This window comes from Fibroporia radiculosa (genome assembly GCF_000313525.1).
Source record: "Fibroporia radiculosa TFFH 294 genomic supercontigs, scaffold698, whole genome shotgun sequence".
NCBI classification, from domain to species: Eukaryota; Fungi; Basidiomycota; class Agaricomycetes; order Polyporales; family Fibroporiaceae; genus Fibroporia; species Fibroporia radiculosa.
In genome coordinates, this window is record NW_012133235.1 from 27,182 (window position 1) to 50,643 (window position 23,462).

The following is a 23,462-nucleotide window of genomic DNA, read 5'->3' on the forward strand; positions in this document are numbered from 1 at the left end:
ACGATATAAAATGGTGATATTCGCAAAGTACTTGATATGTGGGTTACACCGTTACACCATGTTACAACGGCTTTTCTGTCCAAGAATACGTATTCGGCTCGCTGGATTCAACAACCTTGTTCAACGTCATAAGAAGGTCAGCTTTAGCCGTAGGTGAAGCCCTAAAGCTAGCACCCTTCTTAGGCGTCGATCGAATCATGGACATTGTGTTTTTCGTCGAATGGCCTTCGTGTGCGATGTATTCCCTTGAGCCAGGTGGATGAGGATTGGCTTGGGTCAAAGCGTCATCGTCTGCAGAGCAATGTTCCACCTCCGTCCGCATGTGCACGCTTTTGATGCCCGCCGGGTTCTTCGCAACTGTCTCCGGAGCTCCTACAAGCTCAGCTTGAGCAAACCTGAAGTCCGTGATACTGGCTTGGGGATTCCTTTCGCCAGTTGACGACAGGCGACTCCAGTCAACTGGCATAGCCAAACCTCGATTGTTCTTGTTAAGCGAAGACGTCATGCCAGCGAAGCTGGCGACCATATCATCGTCCTGAGCACGGCCCACAAGGCGCAATCCAGGCCTTGTATTGGTTCCCTGGCCCTGCAATATACGCCCCGCTCGAGGGGGAGAAAGGAAGAGAGATTGTAATTGAGACGAACTCGCGTAGACCAAACCCCCGAACCGCTGAGGCCGCTGTTCGATGATATGTGCGTTGGGAGCATTGTACTCCTTGGCTGCGCGTCTTTCGAGGAATTCCTGGATATGGTTGGGGTTGTCCGACTGCTCCCACAGGGAAACTGGATGTGCTTCCTCTGGTTCCGCTTCGACTTCAGCCTCCACCACAGCCTCATTTATGTCTTCACCTCTCTCCCTCGCCCTCTGCTGCACCCGGAAGTATTTGCGGAATTCCGGCCTTGCCTCCCTTAGCTCCTCCATGTACCGTGCACGCTCTGTCTTGGACATGGCAAAGATGTTGGGCACGGCTTTGCTCTTCTTCTTCAACTCTTGCTCCAAACCGTCAATGTCCTGCACGTCTCTAGTACCTTGCGAAAACTCTGAGTCTATTTCCCACTGTAGACTAACCAGCGGGCCAAGCTTGGTCGCCCAGGGGCCGGTATAGACGCGAGGTGTGACTCCAACTTCGTCCCACATTTTGATCCACCTATCCTGAGGCTCCGCACTCTTCCACTCGGTCTGCTGTTGTCTTGAATCCACCGTTTTGACGGTTACAGTTGCCTTTCGTCGACGGAGCGGTAACGGACGCTTGAGGCCCCAATTCCCTCGATGAGCATGACCGCCATATGAAGCATAGACCTGACCAATATGGGGGTCGAAAGATGCAAATTTGGATTGACGAAGAAGAGCTGCGAACTGAGACGGCGGTGGTGTTGCCATGGCTTGGCCGACTGAAGCTGCATTCGCCACCAGTGAAAACGAGCGTCTTTGTTAAATCGGCGCCTCGGCATTTTCCGACGCGAGTACAGACAACTGACTTAAAACTAGCCAACGTGCGCGAGCAAGGGCTGAAGCAGTCTAAATACTAGCTGTGCAGCGTCCCTGATAGAAAATGGAGTTGGAGGATAGCAGCGAGAGACAAACCGACGTGTTCCCGTTCCCTTTTTCGCTGGCTCTGGTCACGGCGAGAGGGGCGAGATATTCCCGAAACGGAAGCCGGAGGCTTTGGATCCTAACAAAACCAAACAACCACTTTGTTACACACGCGTGGCAACACTGTGAGATCCGGACTCGGAGCAGTATCTAATCCTCTCGTGACCCAGCATATCGAAGCAAAGAGCATGATTAAGCTCGGGCTAACAACGTCCTTCCGTATTCGCCGTGCCCTCCGGTGACTTGTCTGACGCTCACGACCAACGCCACCACTCTCCCAGCGGCTCAGCCATCGGCTCAAAACACGTAAGGAGAGCGCCGGACAGAAGGAAGAGCGGAGGGACTGTGAGAGCAACGTGCGCCGCTGCCCTGCCACTCGTGGGTACCTCCCAACCGCACTCACGTCAGGGCGTTCGATGTCATCTGAATCGCGTGGACCAAATGACCGAGGCAGGGCTGGGCTTCCGCGTTGGATCACCGCGTCGCGGGGAGAGCGGGCAAGGACCAGGGAATTTCTGTCTGGAAAATGCAGCAGCCACAAATAACCGCACGCTGAGGCATAAGCATGTCTGTTGATCACTGCCCCGGGCCGGGACGTCAACAGGACGCCGAGGGGGTGTGAGTGTCCCATTCCATCCTCGAGGATGCGGGCGGCTAGAACGAGGAGCCACGAGCGCCACGCGCAGAGTCGCACAGGAAGGTGGCTGGAATCAACGAGAAAGAGGGTCGAAGGGGTTGACACCTTTCTCCCTCAGTGATCATAGATATATTATATATGGGCATCCGTTTGCCAAGACGCCGCGCAGCTGACACAGGGCAGGAGGGGAGGGCATGCGGATTGGCGACGGAAGGCGGAAGACACCAGACGGAAGACGGGAAGCAGATGCAAATGGCAAACGGACATGCAGTCGAATGGGAGTATGCCCGAAAAACGGCGCAGCCATGTTGACGGACACAGGGCAGGAACGGTGAGACACCAGGCACACGCCCAATACAGCACCGAATCGCGCGCAACAGTACATAGCCGCCCGATTTGTCTGGAAAACTGTACCCCTGCTTACACCAGCCAAAGGAATCGCAGACCTCAGCGCGGCAATTGACTGTACGCACAATGCGTATCCCAGGGCCATGGTCGCGCCAGGGAATTTCCCCGCTGTATCTCCGGAACCGTCCCCTCTCCGCGACATTGGCTTGCGGAATAAGCTGAACTAGACCAGGCTGCTCGAGACGAGGGCCAGTGGATACCAGGCAAGGCAGCGTGAGGCCAATACCTCTGCTCACAGTCACGAGGATTCTGACGCAGCCGGTTGTTTCTTCGGAAAGGCCTTCGTCTCAGACGAGGAACGGGAAAGTGGTTTCGAGAATCCTGGCTGTTGAAACTTAGAACATAGATAAGGCGAGAGCAAATCCACTCGATCAAGACCGTGAGTAGTATATCCGCTGTGTGAGAATCCGCAGGAGCAGGGGTAGTACTCGGAGGCGACGGCGCAAGAATAGATGGCCCTTCTGCGCGAGTTCATTACAACGTTCAATGTTCGATAACGGATAAACGCGCAGGAAGAGACAGGGTGATGTCACCCATGCTAGGAATCAAGGCGTGAAGGCTTGAGACAGCGACTAGTCCAGGTTTCGAAGGCAGCGGGAGAAGAGAAACAGCTGAAAACGGCTCCGAGTCTATCTGAGCGAGTCGCGGGGATGAATCTCAACGGGAGAAGGGAATAGCACAGGCGAGGGACCAATCTGCCCTAGAGGGATACACATGGCGTCAAAGGTATAGATAGCGAACGTTCGGCACAATAACGGACGAAAAATGACAAACAGCGCTCCCTAATTTGATCGGAAGACGGTGAATACGGTTGTGCCATGGTTCATTACTCGAAAAATCCAGCTGTACGCATGGAAAGGCGAATTCGTATTAGAAGCAGACGCTGGGTTCGCAGAACTATTGTCTTGAGGCTTGCAGAACGGATAAGACGATCAAGAGACGTGCTAGATCATATCTGCCGAGGGCGAGTTGCAGAGCGGAAGAACTAGCATAAGCGACTAGCGGTTGATAGATACGCCAACGCGGAGGATTGGTCTTGACATGATTAGATAGACCAGCAGAGTAGAAACCATTGAAACGGATTATGACTTCAACTAGAATGCAAAGGAGGTGCTTGTTGACGGCCCCTGGATGCAGATATTTCGGATTGATCTTTCAGAAATCGCTAATGTAGTTCACGTCGTACGGGTTCTGCGGCTCTCTCGGCTCTGGATCAATTTCGAATACAGCAACTCCATCATTTTAAGGAATTTTGTCGGAACTTACAAGGCTAGCTTTGATAGCGGCAGTTTATCGTATGATGGCGTCGGCGGCGCGCTTCGCTTGCTTCCCCAAGACGCTGCTTCCAGGGAGTCAATTATTTCCAGCTGGTTAACGTTATCGCTAATATTTCAGAACGAACATTCATCTTTCACTAGTCATTTACATATTCTCATTGGTATAGATTGCTTTCTCGACGTGTCTAACTGTCTTCAAAGGTGATGAGCGACACGAAAACAAATAGAATACGGCCATCGCAAACATCGCTAGCAGACCTTACCTTTACTAGAAGCCCCTGCTTGGGGCCCTCAAACCTTGATGTTACGCCAGCGCATCGAACTCTGCTAAAACTGAGGGGATGACGACAACTGTTTCCACAGTGATAGCTGAGTAGAGCATGTCTGCTGCTTCATTAGGTTCGGTAGTCTCTCGAATGCGCGTGCTAGACGAAGGACAGGGCAGAATTCTCGATCATCCCTGTCGATAACTGGATCAGAAATTCTAGCATTCGGATGGACTATACCAAACCTGATTTCGCCGCTTTCACGCAATCCACACCCTATGGAGCGCTTACACGGTTCTCAATCTTTGTCCGGACTACACTGACGTCTCAACGCTCGGGTAGAAGCCTAACCTCTGAGATGTAGGTTCGGCTCGGGGTGCGCGGCGACGCACCGTTTCTTCATTCTAGAAGCAGCAAAGAAGTAAAGCTTGACCATCAAGGCTTCTTCTGAATCTTCAACGCTCGGTAGCAAGTCATTTATCCCGACGATAACGGTGGCTGTATGATGGCCTTCATGAGTGTCAGTACCGCCGAAGATAGCGTAAACACTAGTCTGAGCCAATGTTTGAAATGACATCGAGGGATATGACGCTACATGGCGATTATGCAGGACACCAGCACTCACTTTCGCGTTACACCTAAGCGGCATGATCAACCAATTCGGCGATGTCACAGAAGCTTCGCCCCAAATCAAGCACTTGTGCATGCCAATCGTCGCTGGATGAGCAGACTATTTTAATCATGATCCGAATCCGAATGACTACCACAGGCCAGTTTCGGCTAGAGTACAGCTCAATTTGAAGTTGCTCGAGCGAGCTTGATAATACCACGTGACCATGCGCGTCGGAGTAGAAGTCACATGATGCCCATCAATCTAATCAGATGAAAAAAGAAATGGGACAGAGCTCTCCGAAGGAGATGCGGGAGCTGTTTCAGCAAAAACGACCCAACGACAGGCGGTAGGGATGGGAACGGACGTAGAAAGAGGCCCCAGTATGCCCGGGCAGAGCTGGAGAAGATCAAGAGGGCGAATCTCCGCTTACTGATGAGTTTTCTCGTCAACAAACCGGCGGTAGATACGGATATTCCCCGGGACAAGTGGCCGAAGACCGCAGGTTGTTGCAAGAGACTTGTCGACGGACGCGATGGGGAGGAGGATAAGCATGCGGTGGTCGTCAAAGGCGCATGGGCAGACGCCTGGCGGGGCGGTCCGCAAGTGAGAAGCAGAGAGCCGGGCAGGAGAAACGGCGGAGAAAAGGAATGCGGGCGGGGAATGCTCGGGGAGGCTGTGGCTATCAGTCGTTGCTGTCAGAGATACGGAGGGCAGCGAGTCGACGGAGGGCTGGGAGAGAGACGAAGGAGAGGAACTGGAAGCCGCTGTTGCTGAAATCTCGGCTTTATACTTCAAACTCCGCTGCAAGAACGGTGGCGTCTAAAGGCCCTCGCAAACTGACGCGGCCCCATCACCTGAGCGTATATACTCGACCTCCCTTCGCCCTCTCCTCTCTTCGTCTGCCTCCTCGCATCGCGCACTGCGTCCTCCTCGTCCTCCTCCCTCTCCTCATCATGCCAGACGGCTCCCACGAACAACCCCAGCAGCGCCAGTTCAACCCCTACACCGAGAACGGAGGCACCATCCTCGCCATTGCGGGTGCGGATTTTACCGTCATTGCGGGTGACACGCGCCAGAGCGAGGGTTACAGCATCCAGACTCGTTATGCTCCCAAGGTCTTCAGACTGTACGTTCTCTCAATGGCTCTCCAATTCGAGTGCTGACGTACGCACATGCACAGGACCGAACGCGCCGTCCTCGCGGTGAATGGCTTTGCGGCGGATGGGAACATGTTCGTGAAAAAGGTCAAGCAGCGGCTTGAGGTATGTTTGCATTCTATGCTCTGCACCACACTCGCTCACCGATTCCTAGTGGTATCGGCATGCTCATGCAAAGGAAATGCCCCTGCGCGCCATCGCAAGGCTCATCCAAACCATGCTGTATGCGCAGCGCTTTTTCCCCTACTATGTGTACAACATCCTCGGCGGTATCGAGGAAGACGGTGATTCATGCTATTCACTCGGTGTCTCACTTCAGCTAAGCGCCCAATGTCTCATAGGTTCAGGAGCAGTTTATTCCTTTGACCCGGTTGGCTCATACGAGCGTGAAGCGTGTCGGGCCGCTGGCGCAGCACAATCGCTAGTCCAGCCTTTCCTCGATAATCAGGTACGTCTCACAACGCCTCCTTGGCCATGGTGTCTTCTTTCTATTGCACGCGGCCCTCTCACACCCTTCACGTAGATCTATTTCAAGAACCAAACACCGGCGGCCGGTAGTTCGCACCCCACGCATCTACCACTCAACGACGTCCTGTCCATCGTCATTGACTCGTTTACCAGCGCAACGGAGCGCCATATTGAGGTACTTGGTTTTATTACAGGCATGTGTTACGCGGCTGATCATCGCTATGGAGGTGGGTGATGGGCTCGAAATATACGTCGTCCTCGCCAAAGGGCGCAGCACGGAAGATCTTGCAAGTATAAGAGGCCTCCAAGAGCTGTCTGCGAAAGATGAGGGCGACCGAATGTTCATCATCCGGAGAGACCTCAAGAAGGATTAGCGTGCTTGTAGCCATAGACGGCCACTTGTCTCTGTATGTACTCGATGGACAGCCCTGGCTTGCGCTTAGTCTTAACCTTGTCTTGCTCAACGTACATCTTCGTAGATCGCAGTATGTACTTCACCTCACCGGTCGTCCTAGCCCCGCCGTTGCGGGAAATGTATTACTACTGAAGGACGGGGATTTAATGAAAGGATGCATAGGACGAAGAATAGAGCTGCCGTAACCCCAATTCTCTGACCTGCTGCTGGGAATCGAGATGCTATATACGATTGACAAATGTGAGCAAAGAAGCCTGGCGCACGCGAGTCGACCGATTATGACCGTGACAGCCGTCACTGAACAACATGGTAAGTTTATATGGAGTTTCTTTGCCCGCAACATGCGCGTGCACTCACCCCGCCTCGTGGGGCGTGAGCGCGCGCTCGGGTTTGTATCGACAGGATCACTCCATACGAGCGAAGCCTTCGAGACGAGCTCGTGCGCCATGGACCCATGATGGTCCGAACACACCCTCGGCGATTGCCATCCGCAGACCACTCGCAGCCCATTGACCGTCGGTCACGGCGCAATGGTCGACTGCACGAGGGGCAGGCTGGAGCGGGCACGCGGGAGGATTCTGCAGCGAGACGCTTGCAGCTTATGGAGCCGGGCGCAGCACACGTCCGCTGAGCAATCCGCCCGACGGTCGCGCTCCCTGCAGGGTCATCTGCGGACGAAATAGCGCACAGCATGAGTAAATCACACCCATGCAGCGACCACGTACATAAGCTGCTGCTTCCGCCCGTCCCGGCGACTAAGTAGAAGCCTCAGAGGCACCATCGAGGCGCGAAGCACGCTCCTCCTTCTCGCACCCCACATCCGTGCCTGGGCCTGGGGAAGAAACGGTGGCGGCCAGTACGGATAGCAGGCACTGAGTAAGTCGACTAAATCACGGACGAGACCCGTCTGCCAACTTGTTCGGACCGCATCTTGGTCATCTGACAGCGGTAGCCTGTGTCTGTGGATTGTTACCATGCTAGATTGTCACAAGAGTGCTGGGCTTACCGCGGAGGCCGGATACAATGCCTTGGCATATAGCGTGAGTTGGGACTGAGTGGAGCAGAGACCAGGTAATCCACCACCAGACGGGCCTCTTTGCCAGGATTACGACGCGGCGAGATATGACACGACGCGATACGATACGCGAATTTGACGACATTGATTGACAGGTAACGCAAGCCTTCCACGGAACGTCTGCAGCGGGTCCGTGAGGGCTCAGCCACACATGGGCAGGTGCGCTGAGCTTTGTTACGACCGACACACCAATCAGCATAAGCACGGAGCTCAACACCTGGCGCCAGGCATGCATATATGCATACATTTCATCCCAGACGCACGCAAGATCCATCCATGATCCCTCGGGGAATCTGCGCGAGCGCCTTGTAAGGCGGAAGAAGAGATTAGGCCCGGTTGTTCGAGCGCCTAGCACATCTATGGTCAAGCAAAGGCAGATCTTCGGTAGCTGACCTATCACATAGTTGTCTGATAAGATGCTTAGAGCCCAGGCTAGCGCGTTTCGTTGGGAGCGTTGCGAGTGGCGGTAAGCTCGAGAATGGCCTGATAGAAAGTCACAACAAGTGCTGGGATCATCTGCTGTGACAACGCGAGAAGATTTTTGACGAGCATGTGCGTTTCAGACGTCGACTGCCATGGAGCATTTCAACTGTGAGAATATAAATTGGCCCGCTTGATGGTATTTGTGCAGTTGGACGCCATTTTACTTCGGCCAGGAGAGCTGGGAGGGGATAACAACAATGAGCGAGGTCGTTGAGTCTATACTTCCATCCTCGCACGGCAGGTGCCACTCACAATGCATGTTGCCCAAGCCATGAACGTGAGAGTGCAGATTAGTCGCGGTTCCGGACTTTGATAAACACATGCTGGCGTGTCGTACAATGGTCTCAAGTTCTGCGCGTGTCATCGGAGGAAGCACAATGCAGTAGCGAGGGGTAAGTTTATCCCTTGCCAGTAGCTGAGAAGCTGCTCTATAGCCGGAAAGTCGATCACCAGCAGTAAGGTACAATGGGTACCGCACTGTCTGTTGTTGCAGATACATCAACTAAGTCACATGCATCGCTGAACAAGATCAGCTTGTCCACCCACCTAGCCTACAGAGGCATGTGCCGGACGCAAGTCCGTCCATGATAAATTCCTTGTCGTTTTTGGCCTGGGAGTATCCGAGTCCATGGACATATATCCATTCAGCTGTCTAAGTCATCAGAGCAAATCCTAACTGTGAACCAAACTTACGGAGCCGCTGATGTACCGCTTCTAGCGTCGGGGATTTTGTTAAATTGATAGTGAAAAAGGTCCGACGCGACCCACGGAATAAAGAATGGCACATGAAAGTGCGCACGAGGAGGTCGACAGCCCCGGTGCGGACCACTAGAAGCTACAGGGACGTGAGCAGAGTGCGGGGTAGGAATGTGCACCCGTCTGCTTGACGGATGTCAGCAGACCCAAATTCCAAGTGGCTGAATGGGAAGTATAAGTCCATATATGCGCGACTGGAGCGATGAACTGGGAACGACAACCCTTCAATCGCGTGTCTGACCTGTCAAAGAAGTCCTTTAAAGAGCGTGACCTTTCTATAGCGAACATTAAGGAATCACATACACAACGCTGGCTGAATACAAGCGAGGGCATGACCGCCCCGGACCCTAATCATTATCCGATGACGTTACTATGCGCCGAAGGTCGGCAAGAGTTTTTCAAAGGTCCTTCTGATCGTAATACTCAGTGCCACCTGTTGACGAGATGGTAGTAGAAGCTAAATAACCCGGGATAAAGCACAATCAGTCACGCACTCAATGCTGCACGCCTGCATAAAGTCGAGAACGAGTCCACATTTCGATGCGTCTCACCACTATCCGGATGGCTGGCCACTGCGCTTCTTCACCACGCCACTCGCAGAGGATGGCAATTTGGAGTACGAATATAATTGACTCACCTTCGCATACATCCAAACACAAGACATAGATTCAGATTTCAGAGTTAGTGCGATTTCAACAATTTAGAGTTTTCATTTCCAGTCCACCAACTTGGAAAGTGGAAAAAAAGATTTCTTAGTCTATATTATCATATTCAACACACTCTCCACTTACCTCAGTAATTTCACCTCAAAGTTCAAAGCCAATCCGCGAAAATGTCAGACGAGCGAGCTTCCATACCTACCAGATCAGCTTAATAGCTAAAATGTTTAGAGCCCTCTGCGCGTGAAATAAAAACAGTACATTGACCCACATGAAAGCTCCTACCAACTTGAGTACCTGGGGTTGATATGGTACTCAACCTCATGGCATGGAGGGCGGTCTCGTAGCAGGAATGGGGCGTGGGAAATCGCGACATGTCGGTTAGCAGATCATGATATGTATGATAGGCGGCGGCATCTGCCGCGAACGTACAATGTTCGCATAGCCGACGGTGCAATGTTCAACGTTCCGAAATTCGACAATACCATCCTAGTCAGCCATGCACTGAATCCGTGCTCAGCCGTTACAAAAAAAGGCAACGATGATTGAATGGGTCTCTATGCATCAGGTAATGCAGGTACTTACGACTTCGCAGTTAGAATCACTCGGTACGGCGCTCACGGGTAATTAGCAATGTCCCGTTCGATCACAATAAGTACTTCTATGGTATCATTAGAATGTCCGATGTGCGCTCGAGCGGCAAGCGGTAACGAACAAATACAACGCGCAACGGCTGGGTCTCACAGCGACAGCCACAATGTTTTTACCCACAAGCGATTCCCGCATAGACCTCAGAATTGCCAGCCGGCATTCAAAACAAATTCTTATCAACCTGCAGATGCACTTCAGCAGAAATACTGTAGCACTGAAATCCCTTCAGGAATGAGATTCGACCTGCAGACACCGCGCTGCGGTCTGTCAGGTGGGCCAAGACCCGGTCCGTCTTAGAACAAGGGCGTCAGCGGATCCATATAAGTACATACGAGTATTCCACTCGGAATATCATACTGCGCCTACAAACGATGACGAAAGGCATAATGATGAAGCTTACCACAACGAAACAACAGTTGGCATTGAAGACAAGAGAATAACGACCCGGGAACTGCAGCAACACGAGCTCCCCGGGCCGCCTATCTACACGAAAAAAAAATTAGCTACCACGGGGACATCGGTGCCGCACATAGCCAACCGTATGGACCAGATTTCAGTAAAGATATCTCCAGATAGGTCGACCACGATACACGATTGCAATGACGCGGATCGTCGCTCCTCCGATTTTTTGCAAGTCCAGGTCTCATTTCCGGAGAAATTGCGCGAGCGCTACGAAATGACATACAAAGATTGGGTCCGTCCGTATTAGCCTATATATGCATAGGCTGAGGCATATCCTCGGGAGCCGTTGTATTTTCAGCGGTGAAACTGGACAGATCTAGGATAGTGTGTTTCTAAGTTCCGAGGTTCAGACTGAGCGCGAGTCGCAATCTAGTTATCCCGGTTACATTCCATATGAGGATTAGACGAGCGGTAAAGAGGAGGATCATACCTTGTTAGAGATCTTGATCGTTCCGAATATAACTGTGTGCGAATGTCCTCTAGAAAAAGTATCTTAGCTGACTTCCTTGAATCCCTGACGTTCAATTTGTACCTTTGCGATAATATATAGGAACGCATCCCCAGCAACCCTCAAAAACCCCAAGGGAATGCCGTCTTCATAAGCAGTGTCAATTGTTGTGCTTGCACAAGGTCCCGACGTGGTGCCGAGCCTCGGTAGCGGTTCCGCGTCCTGATAAACACATGGTGATAAGTCGCCTTTCAAGCTAACAGTCCACACGGGGGGCGAGAGAAAATCCGCTGGAATCTGAAAAGGCCCGTCGTAGATGCGGTCAGGATCGAAAAGCTGCACTGTAGGTGGTATGGAAGCTAAGAGGATCCGATCTCCGGCGGTGGCTATCGTATGCACGTCGCATTATTGCGATTGTGGCCACTAGTATCCACCGCACCAAGTCCGCTGGTATCTCTTGAATGAATAAAACCTTAACCACGCGCCAGTGCTGTCCGCATGAAGCATGCATGCATGGGTATACATGAAGCAGAACAGGCTACTCCAGACCAGTCAGTCTGGGAGTGTCCACGCTGCGACAGAATTTAACTTGACTCTTGTTGCAAATTTCCACCCCAATAAATGGAAGGTCTTCTCTTCGTGCCGAACTCTCGGAGCCGCCAAGGCTGAATACTGTTTCTGCTAGCGCTGATGGAATCTCCGACAACCCCGAGTCGAGTATAGAAAGGTCGAGAGTAGCAAAATCATGAAAGCGGCGCTTGAAGAAGTTGGCGTTGCACATAGCTGAGGGAGTTGCGGTCCAGATGAAGCCTGCAGACGAGTGTGAGGCGATTATCTGTTGGATTGGGGCGGCCCATCATCACTCACAGTGAGAAAATAGGGTCGTACCGCTAACTAATAGCATTGAGTAGTGGAATGGACCGGAAGTGCTACATCATCTATGATGCCCTCTACAGCTCATACAAGTAAAATCAGAGCACCGGAAGGTGTCACGCCGCTGGTCAAGTGAGTAAACTCCACCTGAACTCGTTGTTGACGTGGGTCTCGTCGCACGCCTAGGAAATTTGGACACGAGCAAGAGTAACGGACCCACGGCATGCGCGCGCAGCGCCTCCGCTGAGAGCGGACGCGAGCCCGGCTTGAGTGATTGAAACTACCAATAATTGAATACATTCAAAGAGGTTTGTTAAGAGCAGAACTTTGTTCAACAATCCTGGGAGGTTACGCAAGATGCAGGCTTTTGTGAGTGAACCTAAGCCGCGAGCATGGTTATACATCGGTGTTAGGCAGTGATTAGCACTGGGGCTTACTACTTACTTGGCGATGGTGATGGCTGTGGTATCTGAGGATTGCATGGACCTGCGCCATTGTTACACTGCTCCCATTGTCAGATATGAGCTGCCGAAGTCCATCAAAGCAGTAATATTCCAAAATTTTGGAGTGAACTAGGCAACGAAGTTGAACTATAGGGGCAGAGAATATATCATTCGTTGCCAGGTATACACTCGCAGTTGTGTAGTACTGGTGCTGGGACTCACTTCTAGGATCACGGTTGGGAAGACGAACGGTCCCAGTTTCCTCATATGTGCTCAAAGCTAGATAGGCGCATCCAAGGCGAATGCGCGAAGGAGCCGACTGAAGTCTAGAGTCTGGAGTTTGATAAGCGAAGCGATTCATCCATTAGTCTCAAGATTCCAGGGCAATCCAAGTCTCAAGGCATACATGTTGTTGGAACTTGGCGACTCTCAGAGGCCCGTTCAGTAGCGCTGGCGGGGTGGCGTCACCTACCAGATCTTGACACTTCGCGCGTGTTGTTACAGCCATAAAAGGATCAACACACGCGAACGTACAACGTACAGGACTTCGTCTTAGTCTGGCATCTATTATACGACCGTATGCAACCCTACCGTCCACATCAAAATCTGTCATGTCCAAATCAAAAGAGCGTACGGGGTAGGGAGACGATCGACGGGTATCATAAGGTCGAGGATGTATCCGCCCCGCACGCAGGCAAAGCGGGAAGAGGAAGATAGTGCGTAAGGTCCATCGATGAATGTGGAAAGTGGAATAAAATGCAAGCGTAACGCATGACAACAGCGGAAATCAAAGGAAATGGGGAAGATCAGTAGGACGATGAGGGCGCTATATCGTCTATTCTGTCATCGAAATCCGCTACATTTCGAGGACAGTCAATTATAGGGCAAACGACGCCATGCCTGCAGCGACCACGGCAGTGGTGAGTCCAGCAATACTGGAAAAACTCCATTCCAGTGTTCGCGTGCCTGCGCTGACCGCGAGATCCGAGCTCGCGGTTTTAGTGACGTTGAAAAGATTCTGCGTGGGAAGCATGTCGGGCGATGTGGTGACAAGGTTTTGCTGTGCAAGAGGCGTGCCGTCATACTGGTCCAAAATGAGCTGGTACCCAAGTACGGGATCTTGGAAAATGGTCCACGCCGTGTAGTATTCGGTGTCGTTGTACGTTTCAATGAACTTGGATACCGCTGCGCAAGCGTCTTGGATCTGCTGAAATCCGTCACCGAAAGGAGACATAATGATGGAACCGTTGGGCATTAACTGGTATGTTCCATGACACCAGTTCATGACACCCGTTATGCACAGTGGATGTGAGCCTGAGATAAGCGCGCCATTAGAAAAAGGACATATGCTCCATTTGACTTGACTGACCATTGCTCGTATACCGGTATCGCGCAATTTCATAGAATCCATCCTCCGTACTGCACAAGCACAAGAATGTTTGCTTGGTGATTGTCAACTACTAAGCCCGATACTGATCACTTACAATGAATACGATATCCCAGTCGTATTCGGATATGTGAATGTTCGATCTGCGGGGTTTGCAAAGCCCTAACGCATTTTCACGCACAGTAAGTGACCGTAAGATGGTCTAGGGCCAAGCTGACGACGTACGGGTCCCGTTTTCACACCACCACTACCTGAGCTCCATGTGCCATATATCGTGGTCGCATTGTGTATGGGTGTGTACACAATGTCTTGGGCGAGTGCAGCGAGAGAGAAGAGAAGAGAGGTAGCGATGTGTTTAAACATGGTGATCATTCAAGCAGACGGCGGGGAGCGCAGGCTGAGGCTGACGGAGGGAGATGGTAAGGAACGTGTTTGCTTTTGTTGACTTGGTGGCGACAGCATGACACAAGGGGAGACCTGCAAGTTGCTACGGCGTGGGCACAGGCTCAAAATAACATTATGATTGGTAATTTCTCAATAGTCGTTGCTAAGCACTACATACTATGTTATCGCTACCACCCTTACTTATTGTCAACTTATTGAAATGAATATATTATATGTACACCCTGCTGAGTTTTATTTTTGAATATGGCCGCCCGCACAATCTCTACCTCGAAACCTCGACGAACGTTTCAAGCTCAAAAAACATGACATATGCAAGTTTCTTGGATTCCGATTGTAGGAATAGTACTTGCAAAGAGTTTATACAGCGAAGATCCACATCGACGATAAGATAATATGCCAAAAGCTCTTATCTCAAGCTTATCTGAAGACCATTGGCTTCGACCGCGCTAGGCTCCGAGTCCCAACTGCACCGCAGGACTATCTCTCTCGTCGTCAAGGTCCTGAACCGTGCTACTGGTAAAATGGGTGTAGCAGAAAAAGGTAAGTCGATCCAGCAGCCACGGCTAGCCAAATCTTTTGCTTACCTAGACTCGGCAGAGATATTGCCTCTAAATAGCGTTAGCGTACGCGCTACTGCGACTGAACACCACCGTCGCAAGGCCGCTTTTAGCTTCCTGAAATTTTTCTGCACACGACTTTTACCTGCTTACCTGTTCGTGTATTATGCTTTTGGCTACTCTGCCAAGTATATTCTCTGTCGAGTGTCTTATCTCCATCATCCCCGGCGTTACTGTACCTGCGACAACATTTGTGATACAGGAGTTATAACCACACTTCCGACACACTACACGCTCCCATCGGGTGACCAGATTCCTGCCGTTGCACTCGGTACAGTGAATCGATTTCTTCCAATACCCATCTCCTGTTGAAGTAGTTGATCAGGTGTTTGGCAGGCCAGCAAAGGAGAGGTAGGCCAGGCGGTGGAGGCTGCACTCAAGAGCGGTTATAAACATATCGATGGTGCATGGAGATATGCGGTAAGCACTACGATTCATATATCACTTCCCCCTCGTTCGTGACTGAGTCTCGCCATCACAGAACGAGGCTGAAGTAGGGCAGGCAATAAAAAACAGCGGAGTCCCCCGAGAGGAACTTTGGCTTACATCTAAGGTAATCAAGTTTGTGCCGGTGGTTCGTTTAAAGGCGTTCTAAACTTTTCCTCAAGCTTTGGAATAGCTTCCATGCTCCAGAGGACGTCGAATCCGCTCTAGACGACACCCTCAATAACCTCGGCACGGATTATCTTGATTTGTATATCATTCATTGGTGAGTCTGACTCTTTCCGTGCGGCACTGTATCTTATACACATCGCGAAGGCCGATCGCCTTCAAGAAGGACAGTACAGAGTTGGACGAGGCCCTTACCGCAGACCCATATCCGACGTGGAAGAAGCTGGAGGAGATGGTAGACAAAGGCAAGGTTCGCAACATCGGTATCAGCAAGTAAGATCTCGCGCATACATGTACATTCTACCCCACTCACGACAACTTTGTAGCTTCAACATTCCGCGGTCAGTTGGCGTGTATTTCTACAAAATGACGGAGAGCTAACTGTTGTATTTCACGTTCAGGGTGAAGAACCTCACCGCAAACCCGCTTAAGTATCAGCCTGCAGTCAATCAGGTGGAGCTGAACTACTGGAACCCCCAGCCCGAGTTGCTTGAGTGGTCCAAGGAGCACGGCATTCTTCTCGAAGCATACTCTCCGCTCGGGAGCAACACGCAGGTGAAGGACACACTCGCCATTCCAGAGGTGCGCGAGATCGCGCGGGAGTTGGGGATCACACCTGCACAGGTGATAATTTCCTGGCACGTCCAGCGCGGAGTGAGTGTCGAGTCTTCCTCCCATCTTAATCCGCTATTCGCTAATGTCCGTACCTACGACAGACGGTTGTATTGCCCAAGAGTGTTACACCCTCCCGTGTTGAGGAGAACTATCACGGTGGGTAATTCGATGTGCGCGAAGCTCCAGGAGCTGATCAGCATTTTGTTAGTGTACCCGCTTCCGGACAACCTGTTTCGTATCTTGGAGAAGAAAGCGACAGCACACCCGCCTCAGCGCGTGGTGAACCCGTCTAAGGCCTACAACCTCTCGTTTGATATTTTCGATGACTATCCGTACTAATAGATCCCCAGTGGTCCTGATGCTGAATTGTCCTGAAGCTGTTGAGGTTGGGGCTGAGCACAATTTGGGGATAGGTAGGCTTCTTGTGTATAACGGAGTGCTTTGGGCATGGTGGGATGTGCTGAGCCTGAGATTGTCTTCCGTGTACTACTGTCGTTGTGTATACAATTGGCGTATGCGTATACGAATTGGAACCTCTTGGTTGTAGTTCGTCAGAGTTTGTTACGTGGATTCAAGTAGGCGGTGCGTGACAGCGATTTGCGTCACTTTGTTGACTGGTCCTTTTCACTGACGTTTTGCAGCTGATGCTGCAATCGCCATGGGTTCTCTTTTGACAGCGCAGTGCCGGAATGGCTCGGTACATCATAGAAGCATCTTGCAGCTCATACAAGGAATAGGAATTTGGTAGCTGGAAACGGCCGCCTAGACGATACCATTGTACTCGAGCCGCTGAAGTATTTCAATTCGTAACGCAAACATTGCAGTCGGACTGCACATTGTCATCGAACTGTGAGTACCCAAATGCCGTCGCCTCCACGTCTGACGCCCAAAAATCGGTGCACCACACGATTTCTACGCTCTGTAACCGTCGCACAGCCCCGAGGATCCATGTACGGCGATGAACGCCCGGAAGTGTTAGTGGCACAACTCCTCATGAGACTGTCAACTTCTGCCCAGCGATCTTGTTGGGTAGTTTATCTCGCACGGCCCGTCGGATAAATTTCTTGGTGGCCGCAAACCCGGTGTCGCCATCTGAGTGCCGCCACGAAGTTCGCAAGCCTAGCGTCGTTTACAGCTGTACTTGGGACCCCAGGTGCGGTTCCGCTGGGTATGAGTCATGACTACTTATACTGCTGAATGGGTTCTACTGGATGTATATCGTGCATCACGCGGGACTTGGTCGTGGAATTCACTGGATCCACAGGGACCCATTTAGCACCTAATTAAGTCTTTGTTTCTCTGTCACGTCGGGCCCGGTTAGTAATAGCCGACTTTTGTAATCATGAGGTCCGGCACTGCGCGCCTTGAATATACCTTGCAGCTCGGAGCATCCTTTCATTGTCGGCTATTTCGAGTTGCGTTCCTCTTGATGTGTTGCGCCCAGTGTTGTATAAGCATACATCTAACGATAGGGCCGTTACATTATGGTCGAGTTCCGCGTTTCCGAAGGCCTCTGTTACTTGTTACGGACCTCGCCCCGTGTCTTCGTGGGTCAGCGCTTACTGTAGTTGTAGCCTCTAGGACTCGCGCGACCTGCTCTTTCCCTCGTCGAGCTAACGCCAGTTACGGTTCCCCTTCTCTGTATCTTTATTTATTCGATTCGATTTGCCTTTGTTCTCGATACGGGCCGTCACAATACATGACTGAGTGTCGTTGGCATGGCTACCGGGCAGTGGAATTTTGCCTTTGGGAAGCAACTGCACCGCACTGAAATTATTAATAACGTCCTTGATATCGCCTCCGAGAGTTTTCAGCGCTCTCCGATAAACATGAATCCACTGAGGGATTCTGCGCGATGGTGTTTCTACTAGATTAGGACCACGTGACCGCGTCGATCGAGTCAAGGTGATGAAATTCTCTTCTCTGCGAGAGGTGGGCTTTTTCTGTATTCAAGTGGTCCTTTCATCCTTTCGGCGAGACCCTTGTACAGCATACAGATCCAGCGTACATTTATAGTTTTACCGCAACCGCAACGCTCGCCAAACTTGCGCCGAACTATAATAATCAGCGGCTGTCTTGATCTCGGATCAGACAACAGTGCTTGCCGTCTGGCTCACTCAAACAGTCCCTTGCTTATCACCCCACAAAAGCACACAGGATGAGTGCGTTTCTTGTGTGTTTCTTATGCCACGCGCTGAGATGCATACAGACGCTGAATCTCTCGACGGCCGTCTTTTGTTCGCAATTCCGAAGAAAGGTGCAGTCTATCACAGCTTTCGTGGGCAGGAGTGTCTAATGCTGTTGCAGGGCGGCTTCACGAAAAGTGTCTAGAGCTCCTGGCAGGTGAATGCGTTCAAGAGACGGCTATGCGCGCGAAAGGCTGACATCGCTCCAGGTGCCGACATACAATTTCGGAGACACCACAGACTAGACGTTTGCCTGGTGAAGAACCACCCCATTGCACTGTGTGTATTTTGTCCGATTTCATGACATTCGCTGATCGGCAACAGGGTGTTCCTCCCCGCCTCAGATATCCCATCATTCGTCGGCAAGGGAAATGTTGACCTGGGCATCACCGGCCAGGACGTGATCCTTGAAGCGCGAATGCAAGAGCACATCACGGAGGTCCTGAAGTTGAACTTTGGGAAGTGCGCACTCCAGGTGCAGGTCCCCGAGGCTGGTCCTATCAAGACCGTCGAGGAGCTTGCTGGAAAGCGAGTCGTCACCAGCTTCGAAGTGCTTTCTGGAGAATATTTCAACAAGATCGATGAGCAGCTGAACATTAGCGGAGGGCAAAAGACAAAAATTGAGTATGTTGGAGGCAGTGTGGAGGCCGCATGTGCCTTGGGGCTTGCGGACGGGATTGGTGCGTTGTCTGAACTCCAGTGTCCGCTCAATTCTGACTCGCTCGTATAGTCGACCTCGTAGGTACGTACTTGATTGCATGCCATTTTGCATGTCTGCTGATTCTCTTTGCAGAGTCCGGAGATACAATGCGTGCAGCAGGCTTACACGCCATTGCGACCCTTCTTCAATCAGAGGCTGTCCTCATCAAATCCAGTATCCCCAAGCACGTCACATTAGAGCCGCTCATCCAGCTCATTACAAGCCGCATTGCGGGTGTCATTGCGGCAGGGAAATACGTTGTCTGCGAATATAATATCCCCCGTGCAAGATTGCACGATGCGACTAGCATCACCCCCGGACGACGTGCGCCCACAATCAGTCCCCTAGAAGACGAGGCGTGGGTTGCAGTCAGTAGTATGGTAGAGAAGAATAGAATTGCGGACGCCATGGACGACCTCGTAAAGATCGGCGCGGAAGATATACTGATATTTAACCTAGACAACTGTCGAGTGTAGATCGCTTATTATTGTATTTATTCTGTACTATTGGTGTATGAATATATGCACTACTAGTCTGCGTTATTGCACGCAATACCTTTACCTCGACCGAATACATAGGGTACCGCGTCCTCGTTCTTTGTCAACTAACTAATTGAAGTAGCACGGTCTCCCGCAAATGTAAGTGCACGGAACTTCTGGTTCACTATGGTGTGCGAAGAGTTGAGTGCTGCTGTTCGCACGGCTTGATCAGGAGACTCAGAGCTTCTTCAGATGTATCTGTAGGTCAATTTGCCTTACGCGAGATCAACTTGCAAATCGAATCAACTATGGGTCCTCGGACTTACTTAACATTATCATTTTTGCCATAGAACAACTCAAAATGGTCGCGAGGAAGTGAAACGGCCCCACAGCAATAGAGGTTTTCAATGATTAGAGACTGATGAGTTTTGGGCTGTTCACCGATGGCAGATGGCATAGTTGATATAATTCGGAAAGGGACTACGAGATATTGTTGCTGACGGTGAGGGCAGTGGAGAGGAGACGGGTATTGATACGGTTTGAGTCCCCAAACCTCGTGTCCTGGATATTAGCTGCAACCTAGTTCCATTTTCCATTCTAGCGCGGCAAGCAACACATGAGCGAAGTGGCCAGGACATCGAAACCGCCAATCCACGTTACTCCCGACTATGCAGGGTTATCGATCCATTAGCAGGGGAGATGACTTGTTGATGGATTGTGCTCACCTTCGTGATAATCTTGGCCTCGTTGCAAGGAACGAAAATGAACCCCGTGTGAAAAAAATAGCAGTGATGTCAAGAATTCGAATCATCGCCGGAATACACTTTCTATACAAAAATATGCTGAGTAGAGTTCCTGCACGCGGTCCACCTTTGGGTGTTACAGCCTGTTGACAGCGATCAATCTCATCAACACGGCGCAGAGATATCTTACTTCCTCTCCGCTCCTCTCATTACAGGAAGTAATTTGAACATCAGAGCCGCAAAGCCAATCCAGATCATATGCATCTAATAGAAGTACTCACTGTAGTGCATGTCTCTTTTCCATAATGGCAAACTAGGATGTCGCCAGAGCAAGGACGGGCGCCTCTCCATAGGATCCCCTTCCAACATGGAGTGATGTCGTCGGCTCCTCTTATATTAAGCGTATAGTGGCGGCAGCTGAAGCAGCAAACTTCACTAGCAGGCATTTAGCCCATCTACAACATCCGATTAAGGGAATGACTGGGTTTTGGATGTCATTCATTTGTGACAAGATTCTGCAAGCTGTTGATGTAACATAATAAGCTCCAATGGCTTCTGCCATGGGGGCATAATCGAATGAAAACATACGATCGGACATTCGGATGCAGAATGTATTTGCCCACGTATGGGAATCGCCGGACGCGAAGGCTCGAAAACCGGGAGAATAGTACAAGTCGCTCAAAATCAACGTACCTTGGAATAATCTAGCGATGGCTCGACATTATGCAAACGGATAGGTGCACGATGGAAAGTGCATTGTACGATGTTCTACCGGTACACCAAGTGGGGAAGCCCCAATACGAGCAGGATGGATATCCAAAGTCCGCCTGTGCGCTCTTCGACGACTCCAGCTAAGATGCAGCCTGACCCCAACTGCAGAATACAACGCGATGTTATAATCCGACCTTCCACTCGCGGACTATTGCAAGAGGAAGTGGCAGCGCGCACGCACATACTAGGAAGTGCACCAGTAACAATAGCTGATCCACTAGATTGGACACCGTAAATGTGGACCTATTCCAGCTTCTCTAGTGCTTCCAGCCTTGATAGGACAACTTCTTTGCTGGTTTCCTCAATCTCTCCGGCGAGGAAGACTTCGTCAAGGATAGCATATACCTAGTGTGACGTGAGCAATGTTATGATACAGTTTACATCTGCGTGCTCAAAATACCTTGTAGAAGTTGAAAACAAGATCAAGCTCGCAGACGTTATCGAAGAACGAGTCTACAGGCATGAGTTTACACAACAAAGGTAGGGTATGACGACAGACGAACCTAGCACTTCGACAAACAGATGAATAGCTTCGAGATACGCAAGTTCGTTGTCATCCGCATCCACACACACGCAGAAGAATAACCCCGCATAACGTCGGTATACAAGTTTGTGGTTCCTGAACTTGATAATCGCATCTTTAGAGCTGACGACTGTCTTTAGCAGCCGAATGGGGCGCACCTCAACAAAATTCGACTGATACTTCTGGTCGCGCGGCGCGACTAGTCGATGAACCTCTCCTCTCAGCCGAACCTGCCGTTTCATTAGCACAAAACGCAGCCATGGCGTTAGGGTAAGCTCACCTTCTCGTCATCGTCATACGGAACATACCACTTAGACAATCTAGTCTTTCCTTGTCGGTTCTGGAAGATATTAAATGCATATTTGAGACGTTTGTTTTGTTTTTGACTGACCTGGACAAGAATAAATCTGATCATGGCGGTCGAACGGCATACAAGCCCTCAGACAAGCTGCTGCAAATGAAGACGCCGGGGGATAGTATGGCGCCTAAGTATTACGCACTTACTATTTAGAGTATCCACGTGATCTCCGTGACTTGGATCTAAGATCTTCGACCCGAGCGGACCTCATGCAGGACTCGAAATCTCCCAGAACCTCCAACCTGTCTTAGGACCACACCCTCTTCGGCTTCTACAAACACTTCTCCGAGCGTGCATATTACTGAAAATATGGACGCTCGTCTCCGCCGCGTGAACAAAGAAATTGCAGGTGCGTAGACCCAGACAAATGGCCACGCAGACCAGATTCATGTAAAATACAGACTGCAAGAACGACAAATCGTCCAGTGTCAATATTGAGCTCGTGGACAATTCGCCGTTTCATCTGATAGGTGAATTCAAGGGTCCGGAAGGAACACCCTATGAGGGTGGTCACTTTCAAGTGGTACGTGGACCGTCTGTTCGCTGATCAGCCACTTTTAATGCAGCCACTGGTCAGGATATCATAATCCCCGATTCATATCCTTTCCAGCCCGTGAAGATGAAGTTTATCACGAAAATCTACCATCCGAATGTTTCATCGGCATCCGGCGCGATCTGTCTCGACATCCTGAAGGACGCATGGAGTCCCGTCCTCACGCTCAAATCTACACTCATCTCGCTGCAATCCCTCCTTTGCTCACCAGAACCGCGAGACCCGCAGGACGCAGAGGTGGCAAAACATTATATGACAAGCAAGAGCAGCTTCGAGGAGACAGCGCGATACTGGACTTATGAACACGCAGGTGGACCATTACCAGAGAATATGAAGGGGAAGGCGGGTACCGTGCGAGACCCAATCGCCCTGGCGGGACTGAATAAGGCCCATGTTGAGCAATTTGCAGACTTGGGCTTTGAAAAGAGCAAGGTTGTAAGTAAATTCCCGTATCCCGGCGCATCCTCACGACTGGACCCACTCTCTGCAGATCGATGTGTTAAGACGGCTCAATTACCGCGGCGCAAATGTGGCACAGATTGGGGACGATAGAGTGGTAGAAGAGCTATTGAAGTCATGATGTACATACGGATAAGGCGGACTTTTCTTTTGCAATCGCTTTCTCTTGGGCAGAATTCCTATTTCGAGGCTGGTCTTACATGTTCCACTCGATCTTCTCATGCGTTGAAAAGCATTCTCATCAAGTTGAATCTTGAAGTACTCACCATTCCAGGAGACCAAATCACCATTTCCCCAAGACTCTGAACAGTCATCGCATAATACCCAATGTCGAAGTCCAATTTGAATCACAACCTACAGTCGTATAGT

At 50.9% G+C, this 23,462-nt stretch overlaps 7 protein-coding genes across 7 annotated transcripts; 4 read left to right on the forward strand and 3 right to left on the reverse strand.

The window, feature by feature from the left end:
• Positions 1 to 61: 61 nt before the first annotated feature.
• Positions 62 to 1,381, reverse strand: FIBRA_01545 (uncharacterized protein; the record flags this gene model as incomplete). Its single annotated transcript, XM_012323420.1, has 1 exon — positions 62 to 1,381. One exon carries the CDS (start codon positions 1,379 to 1,381, stop codon positions 62 to 64), a length of 1,320 nt encoding a protein of 439 aa, XP_012178810.1.
• Positions 1,382 to 5,748: 4,367 nt separating this feature from the next.
• Positions 5,749 to 6,794, forward strand: FIBRA_01546 (uncharacterized protein; the record flags this gene model as incomplete). Its single annotated transcript, XM_012323421.1, has 6 exons — positions 5,749 to 5,921; positions 5,976 to 6,057; positions 6,107 to 6,236; positions 6,294 to 6,400; positions 6,476 to 6,595; positions 6,648 to 6,794. 6 exons carry the CDS (start codon positions 5,749 to 5,751, stop codon positions 6,792 to 6,794), a joined length of 759 nt encoding a protein of 252 aa, XP_012178811.1.
• A 6,768-nt stretch (positions 6,795 to 13,562) lies between these two features.
• Positions 13,563 to 14,435, reverse strand: FIBRA_01547 (uncharacterized protein; the record flags this gene model as incomplete). Its single annotated transcript, XM_012323422.1, has 4 exons — positions 13,563 to 13,999; positions 14,055 to 14,104; positions 14,170 to 14,234; positions 14,298 to 14,435. The coding sequence occupies 4 exons, from the start codon at positions 14,433 to 14,435 to the stop codon at positions 13,563 to 13,565; spliced, it is 690 nt and encodes a 229-aa protein (XP_012178812.1).
• Positions 14,436 to 14,998: 563 nt separating this feature from the next.
• Positions 14,999 to 16,660, forward strand: FIBRA_01548 (uncharacterized protein; the record flags this gene model as incomplete). The annotated part of the gene is made up of 10 exons (XM_012323423.1): positions 14,999 to 15,017; positions 15,075 to 15,365; positions 15,420 to 15,514; positions 15,576 to 15,647; positions 15,703 to 15,803; positions 15,854 to 15,979; positions 16,033 to 16,047; positions 16,108 to 16,360; positions 16,423 to 16,477; positions 16,530 to 16,660. 10 exons carry the CDS (start codon positions 14,999 to 15,001, stop codon positions 16,658 to 16,660), a joined length of 1,158 nt encoding a protein of 385 aa, XP_012178813.1.
• Positions 16,661 to 18,505: 1,845 nt separating this feature from the next.
• FIBRA_01549 (uncharacterized protein) lies at positions 18,506 to 19,683 on the forward strand (the record flags this gene model as incomplete). Its single annotated transcript, XM_012323424.1, has 6 exons — positions 18,506 to 18,578; positions 18,629 to 18,664; positions 18,717 to 18,786; positions 18,832 to 19,187; positions 19,238 to 19,249; positions 19,301 to 19,683. 6 exons carry the CDS (start codon positions 18,506 to 18,508, stop codon positions 19,681 to 19,683), a joined length of 930 nt encoding a protein of 309 aa, XP_012178814.1.
• Positions 19,684 to 21,443: 1,760 nt separating this feature from the next.
• FIBRA_01550 (uncharacterized protein) lies at positions 21,444 to 22,138 on the reverse strand (the record flags this gene model as incomplete). The annotated part of the gene is made up of 5 exons (XM_012323425.1): positions 21,444 to 21,545; positions 21,601 to 21,653; positions 21,704 to 21,953; positions 22,004 to 22,063; positions 22,115 to 22,138. 5 exons carry the CDS (start codon positions 22,136 to 22,138, stop codon positions 21,444 to 21,446), a joined length of 489 nt encoding a protein of 162 aa, XP_012178815.1.
• A 252-nt stretch (positions 22,139 to 22,390) lies between these two features.
• On the forward strand, positions 22,391 to 23,214 carry FIBRA_01551 (uncharacterized protein; the record flags this gene model as incomplete). The annotated part of the gene is made up of 4 exons (XM_012323426.1): positions 22,391 to 22,430; positions 22,483 to 22,604; positions 22,659 to 23,069; positions 23,125 to 23,214. 4 exons carry the CDS (start codon positions 22,391 to 22,393, stop codon positions 23,212 to 23,214), a joined length of 663 nt encoding a protein of 220 aa, XP_012178816.1.
• Between the last annotated feature and the right edge of the window lie 248 nt (positions 23,215 to 23,462).